At 36.1% G+C, this 14,901-nt stretch overlaps 1 protein-coding gene across 2 annotated transcripts in view; it reads left to right on the top strand.

The window, feature by feature from the left end:
- DNAAF6 (dynein axonemal assembly factor 6) overlaps positions 1 to 14,399 on the top strand; it is a 37,478-nt gene extending 23,079 nt beyond the window's left edge. For both annotated transcript variants that reach the window (XM_007992496.3, XM_037988858.2), the window contains 2 exons: positions 9,053 to 9,138; positions 13,311 to 14,399. In XM_007992496.3, coding sequence (XP_007990687.1) covers positions 9,053 to 9,138; positions 13,311 to 13,440 — 216 coding nt within the window. In that variant the 3' untranslated portion in view covers positions 13,441 to 14,399. The remainder of the gene's footprint in view (positions 1 to 9,052; positions 9,139 to 13,310) is intronic.
- The last annotated feature ends 502 nt before the right edge of the window (positions 14,400 to 14,901 follow it).

Genomic DNA, 14,901 nt, shown 5'->3' with positions numbered 1-14,901 from the left:
CAGTTCGAGGCAGCACAGTAAACCTTCAATTAAATTTCTAATAGTTGTCTCAGTAATATATTCATAATATATACATTTATAGTTAATGTCATAACACTCCTTCATAATGATGGTGGTTGTGGGACATGGTAACAAATACTTCCTTAAAAGCTAATCTAATCATATAGACAGTATATTTCTGATTATGAAGTAATATATATGTAAAATTTTAAGCAATACCAAAATTAGTAGAGTTGATGATAAAAGTTCCCCATAGTGAGATGGAGAAAAATTGAGAGTGTGTGTATATTTGAGATAGGCTATGGTCAAGGATGGAATAAAGGTAAAGGATGTCATATACATATTACCTGATATATGTATCAGTAATTTTACATTTTGATGATGTCATTTTGAGATTTCATCAAAATATCTGAATCACATGGTCTGGAATCCTTGAGCTGGACCTGGCAGAAACTCCTGATTCCATGCAAGCAGATTCACAGATTGACCTTGGAAATTACCAATACTTGAGGGATGAACAAAACTAGAGGAACTGAGACGGATATTCAGAGATGGGAGGGAAACCATAATAGTATTGGCTGCTGTCAACCATGATTAGGATGTAGAAGGAACTTTGAGATTTGTCAGTTAAGAAGTCTTTGGTGATCTTTGGAAGAGAGCAGCTTCAGTGGCATGGTCAACACCAGATTGAAGAAAGCTGAGAAGAGAAGAGGAAGTGAGGAAGAGAAGCCAGCAAATATAGATTGTTCTTTGAGGAAGTTTAGCGGTGAAGAGGAGGAGAACGAGGAAATGATTATTAGGAAGGAGGCAAGATTTAGGGGAGTTTTTTTTAAGATAGGAGAGATTTATGTATGCATTTCAGCTGATGACAAGAATCCATGCATTCATCCATGTAATATTTATTTAGTTCCTACTGTGTGTCACTAGAGCTAATGAACAAACAGTGAGGAAAAAAAAAAAAAAAGTAGTCATGGTATGGGCCCCTCGGTGGAGGCATTTTTGGTTGTCACAATGATTACAGAATTTTTTGTTTTTTTGAGATAAGGTCTTGCTCTGTCACCCAGGCTGGAATGTAGTGGCTTGATCTCAGTTCACTGCAGCCTCGACCTCCTGGGTTCAAGCCATCCTCCCACTTCAGCTTCTCTGGTAGCTAGGACTACAGGCATGCGCCACAATGCCCTGCCAATTTTTGTTTTTTATTTTTTGTAGAGACAGGGTCTCATTATGTTGCCCAAACTGGTCTCAAACTCCTGGGCTCAAGCAATTCTCTCACCTCGGCCTCCCAAAGTGCTGGTATTACAGGCATGGGCCACCATGCCCAGCTGATTGCAGGATATTATTGTCATTTAGTATTCAGGGCCAGGGTTGCCTTAAATCTTGCAATAAGAGATATAGTCCTCAAGAATGAAGAATTGTCCTACACAAAATGTCCATATTGCTTTCCTCTAGTTTAAAAACACTGCTTAGATAAAGAAGGATTGAAGATATGAGGGTGCTGCTACTCAGCAGCATTCCACCCTGTTGACTACTCTCTTTCTGTTTTTTTGTTTTGTTTTGTTTTTGTTTTGTTTTTGTTTGTTTGTTTGTTTGTTTGTTTGGAGACAGAGTTCCGCTCTGTCGCTCAGGCTGGAGTATAGTGATGTTATCTTGGCTCACTGCAAACTCTGCCTTCTGGGTTCAGGCTGTTCTCCTGCCTCAACCTGAGTAGCTAGGACAACAGGCACACGCCACTACACCTGGCTAATTTTCGTATTTTTAGTAGAGACAGGGTTCCCAGGCTGATCTCGAACTCCTGGTCTCAAGTGATCTGCCTGCCTCGGCCTTTCAAAGTGTTGAGATTACAGGCGTGAGCCACTGCACCTGGCCTGCTCTCTCCTTGAAACACAGTTTTCTCTTTACTTTAATGACCCCATTCTCACTAAGGAGTGAGGAAAGACTTCACTCTTTTCTTCCAAAATCACTAGGCATTCCTCCTCACTTTCGCTCCCAAATCACTGGCTCTTCCTATTCTGCCTTAAGTTCTCTGGAGATTTGACCTATGTCTTTTTTTTCCTCTACCTATTCTCTTTTCACCTAGTCTCATAGCTTTAAATATCATTTATCTCTATAGTTCTGAACACTTCCATGAGCTTTGGATTCATGTAACTATTTACTTGGCATCTCTTACTTGTTTAATAGACAACTGAAACCTAATATGTCTAAAACAGAACTCTTAATTGTCTTCTATAAACCTTTTTCTCATTCATCTTCTTTGTGGCAATAATATTTACCCAGTTGTTCAAGCTAAAAACCTAAATCATCCATCATTCCTCTTTCCTTTATACCTCATGTCTAATCCATCAGCAAGTATTACTGGGCTGTACCTTCAAAATATATTATAAATCCATCTAATTTTCATTACCACTGCAATTGCTATCATGTTACTAACCATCATCATCTCTATCTGGACCATTATGAGTCTCTAATGACATTATCTCCCTGCTTTGACTCTTCATTCCCTATAGCCTTTCCACACAGAGTGTAAGAGATTCTTTTTAAAAGTAAATAAGGGCCGGGTGCAGTGGCTCACGCCTGTAATCCCAACACTTTGGGAGGCCAAGGCGGGTGGATCACCTGAGATCAGGAGTTCGAGACCAGCCTGGCCAACATGGCAAAACCCTGTCTCTACTAAAAATACAAAAATTAGCCAAGCGTGGTGGTGCACTTCTGTAGTCCCAGCTACTTGGGAAGTTGAGGCAGGAGAATTGTTTGAAACTGGGAGGCCGACGGTTCCAGCGAGCCGAGATCATGCCATTGCACTCCACCCTGGGTGACAGAGTGAGACTCCATCTCAAAAAAAAGTAAATCAGACCATATCACCTCTTTGCTTACAGCCCTCAATGGTTTCCTGTTGCGCTCATAGAAGAAAATCCAAACTCCTTATCTTAAAAGTAGGGAAGGGCCCTGTGTGATCTGACCTTTACCTACTTTTACTGTTTCATCCAATCTGACACTTTCTTCCTTGTTTGCTATGTTTTGCTTATCCTGGCCTTCTTTTTGATCTGTCAATATGCCGGGTTATTTCCCAATTCCTTGTTATTCATTCCACCTGGGTATTCCACCTAGTCCCTCAGATAATGAAATTTTACTTCTTCCTTTCCAACCATTTTAACCTATTTCTTGTTTAATTGCATGTTAGTACCTCCAGAACTATATCATGTAATAATAGTGAATACTGAACTTTATTTCTTATTTCTCACTTTAAATTTTTAAAAATTAAAAAAATATGGGTAAGTAATAGAGATACACTATTCAGCCATAAAAAAAGAGATCCTGTCATTTGAAACAACATGGATGGAACTGGAGATCACTATGCTACGTGAAATAAGCCAGGCACAGAAAGACAAACATCACACTTTCTTACTTATTTGTGGGATCTAAAAATCAAAACAATTGAACTCATGGACATAAAGAGTAGAAGGATGGTTACCAGAGGCTGGGAGGGGTAATTGAGGAAGGGGAGGTGTGGGGTTGGTTAATGGGAACAAAAATATAAATTTCTCACTTTAATTGGAATGGTTCTAGTGTTTCTTTGTTTAGTTAGATACTGACTTTTGGGTTATGTGTTAAGGATCTGTTCATCTATTCTGATTTTAAAAGTTCTAAGCAAGAATAGATGATGAATTTAATCAAATGCCTTTTTACCATTTGTGAAGATCATATGATTTTTTAGTTTTTATCTATTGGTAAATTATATTAGCACATTTCTTAATATGGAACCATCCTTGCATTCATTCATTCATTTACTCAACAAATATTTGTTGAGTGCCTATGATTTGCTACCAAGTATTTTATAAAAACTCTCATGAACAACGATAAGCTATAGGAAAATGAAGAAAAAAATTAAAGGTGATGGGTCTCTGTTTTGAAATTATAAAAATATTTACCTCTGACGTATAAAAATGTAGAGGTATGTATTGTCCAAAACTAGGGCAAAAAAACAGTGGGTCATCTTTTTAAATTGATGGGTAAATTTTTCTTTTCTTTTCTTTTCTTTTTTTTTTTGAGACAAGGTCTCACTCTGTTGCCCAGGCTAGGGTACAGTGGTGCAATCTTGGCTCACTGCAACTTCCACCTCCTGGGTTCCAGCAATTCTCCCACCTCAGCTTCCTGAGTAGCTGGGATTACAGGTGCACGCCACCACACCTGGCTAATTTTTGTATTTTTTCTAGAGATGTGGTTTCACCATGTTGGTCAGACTGGTCTCAAACTCCTGACGTGAAGTGATCCACCCACCTTGGCCTCCCAAAGTGCCAGGATTACAAACGTAAGCCACTGTGTCTGGCCAGATGGATAAATTTTGATAATGCTACCATTTTGAAACAGTCCAGTACTATATTACCATACCTGTCATTTAAAAAATAGTTCACAGATGCATGACTCCTCTCCCATCACAGGAGTCGAATCGTCAGAGGCCTCTTATGGCTTTACACAACTTATTGTCCCATATTTTTATGGCCAGTTTATGCAGGCACCCCATAAGCCTTTTTCCCAACATATTACCATACCTGTCTTTTTAAAAATAGTTCATAGATGCATTACTCCTCTCCCATCACAGGAGTCAAGAGGTACTGTTCTGAGTATAGAGGATAGCAAACAAAACATAAACATCACTGCCTTCACAGAGCTTACCTTATTGTGGAAGAGATAAATAAAATAAACACATAAATTGTATTGTATATTAGAAGGTTAAAATGCTCTGAAGAGAAAAGGAGGAGGAAGTGACAGGGCATACTAGAGTTGGTGGTGGCTGAAATTTTTAATAGTGTGGTCACGAAAGCCTTCACTAAGAAGGCAATATTTGAGTGAATACTTGAAAGAGATGAGGAAGTGAGGTTCCAATGTTAGAAAGGTTTTTTTTCCTTTGAGACAGAGTCTTGCTCTGTCACCCAGACTGAAGTGCAGTAGTGTGATCTTGGCTCACTGCAACCTTGATCTCCTGGACTCAAGTGATCCTCCCACCCCAGCCTCCCAAGAAACTGGGAGTACAGGCGCGCACCACCATGCCCAGCTACTTTTTATATTTTTTGTAGAGATGGGTTTTTGCCATGTTGCCCAGGCTGGTCTTGAACTCCTGAGCTCAAGTGATCTGCCCATCTCAGCCTCCCAAAGTGCTGGGATTATAGGTGTGCACACCACACCCAGACTAGAAAGGTTAATCTAAGTGTATATTTAAAATGTCAAGATTTAAGACAGGAGGTAATCTTAGAAATATCAGTAAAGAAAAAGTAACTATTCTTAGAGAAATCAGGGGAATTGTCCCAGGAATTAGTAAACGATTCCAAGTAATAGGTGGTATAGCGTAAGAACATGAGTTTTTACGTTGTATATATTTTAGGTGTAAAACATGATGTTTTGATATACATATTCTCAGTAAAGTGATTACTACAGTCAAGCTAATTAATATATTTATCATCTCAGGTAGCATCTTTTGTGTATGTGGGGGTAAGAGCACCTAAAATCTACTCTTTTAGAAGATTTCCACTACTTGGTATAATATTAACTATAGTCCTCATGCTATCCCTTAGAGCTCTAGACTTATTCATCCTAAATAACCCAAGTTTCCGTCCTTTGACCTGCATCTCTTCATCTCCCACCCCACCTCTAGTAACCACCATTCTTCTATTTCTATGTATTAGATATTTTTTAGGTTCCACATTTAAGAGAGATCATGCAGTATTTTTCTTTCAGTGTCTGGCATATTTCACTTAGCATAATGGAGGACATGAGATTTTTTTTAACTGGAAGTAAGGGACAGGCCCAGTGTTATAAAGGAAATGGGAGGAAAAAATAAAAACAGGCACCAACTGAGAAGACTATAGGGGAAGCAGTGTAGTCGGGGAGATCCAGATTTCAGTTAGATTAAGAAGTTGAGAATATTCAAAGAGGCTTAAGAGATAAGGGATGATGTACTATGTATTCCAGAGGAATAAGTGGCTGGGCATGGTGACTTACACTTGTAATCCCAGCACTTTGGGAGGCCGAGATGGGAGGATCACTTGCGCCCAGGAATTTGAGACCAGTCTGAGCAACATAACAAGACCCCATCTCTACAAAAAATAAAATAAAATAAAATAGCCAGGTGTGGTGGTGCACACCTGTGGTCCCAGACACTCAGAACGCTGAGTCGGAAGAATTGCTTGAGCCCAGGAGGTCGAGGCTGCAGTGATCCATGATCACACCACTGCACTCCAGCTTGGGTGACAGAGTGAGAACCTGTCTCAAAAATAAATAAATAATTTTTAAAAAGTAACAGAAGCAGAATTTAAACGTAAGTTTGATTTCAAAGGTTGAGTTCCCAAAAGGTTAAAAGTTTCCCAATGAATTTTTAAATTTTTACTTAGTTTACCTATTAAAATAACTTATTCTTTAAAACAAATTCAATTTGCACCCTGTGTAAAGAAAGGAACATCAATCCCTTTAAATTGTTTGGTCAGTGACATCATCCTACATTTACTAATGTTTAACAAGTTAGGTCTTGAGCGCAATCAGTTAGAGGTCAATTAATATCCATGTCTATGTTCCAGGTATTTGCTTAAAGTATTGCTGAAGAAATCTCATGCATGTGTCAGGAGTTGTTTTTCTGTTAAGATTCCTCATTGAGTCTTCTGTCTTGCAAGATATTAATGTGTGCGATTCCACCTAATTTGTCCCTTCTCTTGTCTCTTCTCTGAACCACTGTAGTATATAATTTTAATTTCCTTAAGAAGAAAAATTAGTGAGTTGTTTCTGAATTGCCCTTCACTAGAACAGCAAATGATTTTAAGAACCACTTTAAAGTTCTACCCAGAAATTGTATTTAAATTTTGCATGTCATAATTTTTTCCTTTCTCAATTGGCATTTTAACCCTGGAAAAATAATATTTTGCCATGAAAATTCTAAACATTTCAGACTAAAGAAACAAATATTTGTATCTCTTCTTTGAGGTGACATGAGTTAACATGTGACGTTAAAGAAGATCTCAATTTGACCATCAGACCTGAGTATTACAGTAAAAGTGGGTGGAACTTACTTTGTTGAATGGAATGTTTATTTACTTTGAGGCAGAGCATCTATAACTACCCCCTGAGAACCATACGTCTCTCACTTGTAGCATCTCTGATTATGAAGATCCGAATTTTCAAAATATAAATTAGGAGGCAGTTTTTTTTTTTTTTTGAGTGAAAATGTTAACTATAGTATTTAGATAGTAGCACTTGTAGAGGTCTATTTACAAATCTTTGTTTGTATACAGATTTAATAAAGTAAAATATAACTCACAAACATGTATTGCTCCAAACACATTATATTGCAAAAACACAATTGCCTACTTTAAGCTTCTTACAAGAAATCTCAATTTGTCGCATTATTTATTTATTATGTATTTTCCTCATAACTTACTGCTTTCCCTCTGGCCATTAGAGCCATGAATTCACCAGATGTCCACTATTTCAAGTCTTCTATCTCATTTTAGAGAAAACGTCATAATTTACCTGAACCTTAGGCTGCATTTTCATTTCTTTGTTTATGGAAACCATATGCCACGCTATCCTATATATAGACATCAACTTCCATCAAAAAGAGAAAGCATGTAGAGTAAGAGATAGACTTTGTGTTGTGGTAAAAATACACATAGTATAAAATTTACCATTAGTGACATTTAGTATATTCACGATGTTGTGCAACCATCACCAGTATCTAATTCCAGAACATTTTCATCAACCCTAAAGGAAACGCCATACCCATTAAGCAGTTACTCCCCTCTTCTCCATTTCCCCAGCCCCTAGCAACCACCAATCTCCTTTCTGCCTGAATAGATTTGCCTATTGTGGGCCGGGTGCGGTGGCTCACGCCTGTAATTCCAGCACTTTGGGAGGCTGAGGCGGGCAGATCACAAGGTCAGGAGACCGATACCATCCTGGCTAACACGGGGAAACCCCATCTCTACTAAAAATACAAAAAATTAGCTGGGTGTGGTGGCACGCATCTGTAGTCCCAGCTACTCGGGAGGCTGAGGCAGGAGAATCGTTTGAACCCGGGAGGCAGAGGTTGCAGTGAGCCGAGATCGCCCTATGCACTCCAGCCTGGCAACATAGTGAGACTGCGTCTCCCACAAACAAAACAAAACAAAGATTTGCCTATTGTGGACATTTCATATAAATAGAATCCTATAATATGTGACATTTTGTCCCTGGTTTCTTTCACTTAGCATAATGTTTTCAGGATTCATCTATTTAACAGTACTTTATTCCTTTATATGGCTGAATAATATTCCATTGTATGGATACAACACATTTTGTTTTGCTATTCATCAGTCGATGCACATTTGGGTTGCTTACACCTTTTGACTATTATGAATAGGGCTCCTATAAGCAAAACCATTATGTACATGTTTTTGTTTGAAAACCTGTTTTCAGTGTTCTTGGGTATATACCCAGAAGCGGAATTGCTGGGCCAAGTGGTAATTGAGATGAGACATTTAAAATGAAATCTTACTAAACCATTAAGTTGTCCTTTTGGGGAGGTGGGAGTCATATTGTTATTTCTCTTTTGTTTTGATAACACCTGAACTCCCACACCTCCCTAGAAAATGTGGTATGGAAATTTATAACAGAAGACTATAAGACGGCATCACCAACTCATACCCAACATGAGAACTAAACATTTTTTTATACAAATTGCCAACTGATATAAAGGCAGTTGAAGGTCCCCAACTCTAACAGGTGTACTGCTATGTACCTTCAGAGTTATACTCAAGTAACCAAAGTGTTTCTGTATAGCTTTGGAGCCAAAAACCTTAGTCAGATTACGGGAGGTTGCCCTTGGACCACTCACTAAATTTCTCTGTTGTAGTTTCTCCATCTGTAAAATGGAGATAATAATCTCTGCTGCTCAAGATTGACATAAAGATAGGGCATAGCCTGGCACATAGTTGACAGTAAATATTAGTCTCTTTTCCCCATATATTCTTATATTCTTAAAATTAATTGTTCTCCAAGATAACAGCATTTTTCTTCTCATTTTCTCTTTCAGGCTAAAATTAAACTGCCAAATACAAACCCTTCTGATATTCAAATTGATATCCAGGAAACAATCCTTGACCTTCGTACTCCTCAGAAGTGAGTGAAACTTAGAACTGGAATAGTGTATTATAATATTAATGAGTCTTCAGTCAATATTATCTTTTAAAATGTACATTTTGTATCACCCCTAAAGTCTGAAGAAAAGTGGAAAATTTTGTTAATCATTCAGATGTTTGATCTACATTAATATAAATATGTTTGGAAATACTTGGGCTTTTTTCTACTTTGCATCCATACATTTGGAGTGGGTTAATGCTATCAAAACACAATTCTTGACACCCAGATACAGTTTATCTATCAGAAAAAATAACTAGAAGTGAAAACTCCATTAAGTTGTAAGTCTTATATGTGGTTTTTGTACATTGATTACATAAGGGAAGCAATACCTTTAAACATTTTTCATTTTGTGGGGCTCTAAGGTTAAATTTGATTGTTTTCATATAAATCAACAAAAACATCTTGCCATCAATTACTATCTAAATACCTCACTGCTTTGTGCACATCTTATCTGGATATAGAGCAGTGAGCACATATTGGTTCACTGCAGTGGTCCTAACTCTGTAACTCATGAACATTTCAAACTGGATTTGGGAGGCAGGCGGTTGCTGGCACGTTTTCTTCCTTCCATTATCAGTACCTATAATTCTCCTTTGTTGAGCTTAGAACTTCAAGAAAATGACAAAGAGATCCCTCCTACAAAAGACTCCTATGTGTAAACAACCCAATATGCATATGTAGCTTAATCTTGGCTTCTGTAGTAAATGCATTTAACCCAAAATGGTCTACATATAAATATATATCAAATATTTTCTCATTATTTACATCATTTTGAAAATGTATCCTCACAGAACAATCATCTCATGTTATAAAAATTATATTCACTATTTCTGCTGTTTACTTCAAGGAGTATTGTACCCTTTTTGTTGCATTTTATACACGAATTTACTCTTCCACATAACCTTTACAAGGAAAATTGGTTAAACGAACATTCAATCTTCCATGATATTTGCAAGCTTGTTAAGAGCACACACATGTCTACACACCATGGAGTTAATTTCTGTTTCCCTAGCAGTTCTCACTGTCTGTGAGACTTTCATTTAGTGGGTTTTGATAGATATCTGTAATGACAGCAATGCCATAGCAGCTACCTAGAGATTGATGGAGACAGCAGAAATAGTGAATACAATTTTTATAACATGAGATGATTGTTCTGTGAGGATACATTTTGGGTTAGATGTACTTTTCCACATAGAACATGGGCCACACTAGGTCCTTTGGATCATAGTGTACTTATATATTAAATGTGCAGTGCAGAGAGGTACCATCTCTTAAGAAAACCTGCTTAACTAAGATAGAAGACAGAAGATAGAATTAAGGTTTTTAATCATGTTTCCTGAATACTTGAGAATCCTTTAGAGCCATACTTTTCTCTGAAATTGCATTATCAGGAATGTGTCTTGTTTTCGAGTTTATTGATATTCACACCTACTTTCTTTAGTTTCTAACTTTGACATCATATAACGCTATGTTTATCCAATCTGAGAAAGATTTGAGAGGACATTCTGTTCTTGTTATCTATAAGGCAGAAACAAGCGAATTTATTTTAACTGAATTGACCAGTGATTTCTGTCAAACAATAGTCAATTGCATTCAAATTATCAATAAAACCCAGGTATTTAGCATTATATAACCAAAATAAATAAAGCAGTTTACCAAATTCTTCACTTTTTTCAACTGGTTGTTTTGGCATGTAGATTCCCAACATGGAGTAAATGGAGAGGAGGAAAGATGGGGAAAATTGGATAATTTACCATGATCTCTTAAGTCTTCATATGAGATTTCATTATTTTTCTAAGTGAATTCTAAGAATTTCATAAATGAATACCTTGAATGTGATAATAAAAACACATTCTAAAGACAAATGTAAGCTAATTTTTGGTTGAGTGTTACTTTAGATTACTCACACATTTGCTGTGCTCCTTTAGTTCAGATTGGGAGTTGACTGATTTTCAAAGACTGATACCTAAAAAAGAAGTTTTCTAAATGAAATAATTGACTTGCAGCTCAGTAGCTATTTCTTCAGTTTCTTTGAAAATAGTTATGTCTCTTTCAGTAAACCTTAAAAAGGTTTTTAACCCAGATATGTAAGTCAAATAATTTTGTTAATTATATAAGATAAAAATTTCATTATGCGAATATGCTGGGAACCAGGATGTCCTTTGCTTAAATCTCTTGTGAGCAACATCAACTTAAACTCTCTAATATAAATATAAGCATGTAAGTCTCTAAACTTGAGTTCACTGTAGAGATATTTTTTGTATTTACATTCATGTATTATTGTTTGCATTTAATTTCTAATGAAAATTAACACTGGATGAACCTTTGATCACTGCCTAGACTATAACTTCTGAAAATGCAAATACATTGTCAATGTAAAAGTAGAGGTATTGGGTTTAAATGTTTGTTCATATCTTATAGTACTAATCTATGGTAATTATTCAAATGTTATTTTGTGGTGACCTGAATACTTGCTTCATTTATTTACTCACTCATTCATTTATTTATTCACTCAACATTTATAAAGTCTTCCACTAGACACTAAGGGAGCACCGAGATAAGATACATTTCTGTCCTTCAATGAATTGTACATGGATAAGTATTTGGAGAATTTTTATTTTGTTTAAATATAAATCTCAGTACAGACAATAAGACAATAAAACAGGCGACGAAAATATTTCCCTTCTCCTAAGAGCCTAAATCAGTTGTACAGTTCTATTGTTCAACATTTTATTATGTGAAGCCATACTACTTAGAACTAGACAGAAATGCAGGCGTAGATGGATCATTCCAATGGCCACTAACTGTCTCTTTTGAATTTATTTCTCTCTGGACAGAGAAGTGCACATTATCATTGGAACTCCTTCTTCAGCTGATTTATAGTTGTATTTTTGTGCAATGAAGCTACAATACTAAGCTTTGCTTTCTTTTAAAAGTGAATATATTATCATTTATAGAATAAAGTATAAAGGAAATCTAAGTCTAGCACAACCTATATTGTAAACAGCTTTAAAGGATGGACTCTAAACGGTTTTTGCACTCACTTTTTTTTTCGGAGATGCCAAATATTACAGTCTACATTAAAATGCATTGCCACTTAATGGCAACGTGTTCAGGTGAAGTGTTTCTCCTACCCCACATGGAATGGAACAAGAGTCACAGAAAATTTATCCTTCAGGTTCCATAAATGTGTAATAAATACTTTTAATGAACCCAGTCTTCTGAACTTAGGTTTTTGCAAAGGAATAAAGAAGGAATTGATTTTCAAGCATTTTGTTTTCAAATACAAACTAGTTCTCAATTCAAGAACCCAGTAAGTGCCCCTAAAAATACCATATTCCTTTACTTATTTGGATATTATACCTTCTAAAAGAGCATCCTGTCCACCTTTTATAGAGATACTCAGACCTTCTCTACTGAAAATGCGAGGTAGCAAGTGTTTCATGCATTTAATTTTCTTCCAAAACCAGCATGTGCTGACCCTATGCATAATTTAGATTCGTGCCAATATGGCAGAATTATGGATGTCTCATCCCAGCAATGTATCTAAAGCATAAAACTATCCAGCAGCTGAACCATAAACCACAAAATAAACCTAGCAATCTATCACAGGGAAGTTTTGTCAATGTGTAGTAGAAAGAATCAGAAGTAAGGAGAGAGAAGCACTTTCATTGACTTGGTATTGAAATCATTCCCAGCCTCAGTTTCAAAAACTACACGCATGGTAGAGACTCTGCTTAAATCTATGTTAGCAGAAATGTTATAGAGCCATTCCAGTTTTCAAATTTGTATCCGTTGGCCACATTCCATCTATACATAAGTATGAGTGGCAACAGATCTGTCCAGCAAACTTAAAAGTAGCATAGTTCTATTTCTATGCCTGTAAACATAGCCTGAGACTATGTAAAATGAGGTCAATTCAGAGAAAAATAGGGGAGCCAAAACAACTGCTCGGATTTTTAAGTCCAAAAAAACCGGTATACTATTTGCATTATTTAGGCATATTTTTGATCCAATATTTACACTATCTAAATATTGGGGGGGGTTTGGTTTCTAACATTCTAGTGGCATATGTTGTTTGTGATTGTCTTATTGAAAGTGATACATCATTTTAGGAAGCTAAAGTTTTATTTTGTTGTTGGTTTTTTTAGGAAGCTTTTGATAACTCTTCCTGAGCTAGTGGAATGTGCCAGTGCCAAGGCATTCTATATCCCAGAGACTGAAACTCTTGAAATCACCATGACTATGAAAAGAGAGTTAGATATTGCTAATTTCTTCTGAAACTGCATGAAAAAGATAAAAAGTGGTAAAATGGCATTGGTAACAATTAAAAAACTTTGGAAAAAAATGATTGTTTTCTATATTCTCTTTATTATTCTGACATATTTTGGAAAGGGACAAAATTCAATTCTAGTGATATTGTGACCATTTACAGTAATTTCAATTACTCTGTTAGGAAATACATTTCCTTGGCCAGGTGCGGTGACTCATGCCTGTAATCCCAGCACTTTGGGAGGCCGAGGCAGGCAGATCACTTGAGATCAAGAGTTCGAGACCAGCCTGGTCAACATGGTGAAACGCCTTCTCTAATAAAAATACGAAAATTAGCTGGGCGTGGTGACAGGTGCCTCTAATCCCAGCTACTCCGTCTCAAAAAGCAAGCAAAAAAAAGGAAATATGTTTTCTCATATAAATAAACTATTCCATTTTTATAGTGATAGCTGAGTAGAATATTTACAGGTTTAAAAAGTTAGAATATTTCATGGTCAATTACATAATTGAAATATGATCATGAAATGGTTGGTCCACTTATTTCAGTAGTCTGAAAAACGTATGCTAATTATTTACACTTACACTGTGATACAATCAGTTGCATAGCAATTGGTCATTATTATTACCAGAGAAGTTTATTTGGTTGCTTTTTCATTGATTTGATCAAATGATTTACAGTGTTCTCTGTTTAGGCTCTCACTATTGTTCTGGAATATGCAGGTAATAAATAGTTTGATATACTGTACTATCAACATATTTACTTGAGTAAGGAACACTTTTGAGCATACAGTATTATAGTTGGCTTCTTCAGTTGTGCTTTTAATGCTTGGATACAGTTAGGTTAAAAACATTTTTTATATGCACTAATAATTGTTAGCATTGACTTTTTGGGTACTGTGTTTATATGTAGTCAATTGAAATCCTTGACTTTAAAATAAATATAAAGAAAAGTGTGGCACATTTACAAATTCTGTTTGCTCCCATTTCCTATCTTTCTTCTTAAATAGACATATCTATTTTAGGAATTGTCTCAATGTCCTCTTCTTCTTCTATACTGTACTGTTTATTTCAGAATTATTTATGAATAAATTATAAAGCTTGTGTGACTTTGCTTCATACATTATTGTAGAACTGTGGACTTAGCAAGGAGTAAATTTTGAAAAGATGAACAATGAAAAGATGTTCATCACTTCTATATGAACTATTAAGGGAATAAATACTCTACAGATATTTTCTAGAGTTAATTATATATGTACAACTACCAAGCATCTAGTTTGTGACTAGATGAAATGATGAAATAGAATGAAAAGACTGAGATTTTGGAAAAAAAAATAGTTGTGTTAGAACACTAAGCTCTTACAGAGAATTTGACATTTAAGCTACCAACACGACTTTCTTCTGTGGGAGCAAAAGTTGAGGGTGGGATTAACTGAAATAAGCTAGTGTCTGTGAATTTAGGTCCATGATGTT

This window comes from Chlorocebus sabaeus, chromosome X (genome assembly GCF_047675955.1).
Source record: "Chlorocebus sabaeus isolate Y175 chromosome X, mChlSab1.0.hap1, whole genome shotgun sequence".
Classification (NCBI taxonomy): Eukaryota; Metazoa; Chordata; class Mammalia; order Primates; family Cercopithecidae; genus Chlorocebus; species Chlorocebus sabaeus.
The sequence above is the reverse complement of the archived record's forward strand: the minus strand, read 5'-3'. Positions and strand labels throughout refer to the sequence as shown.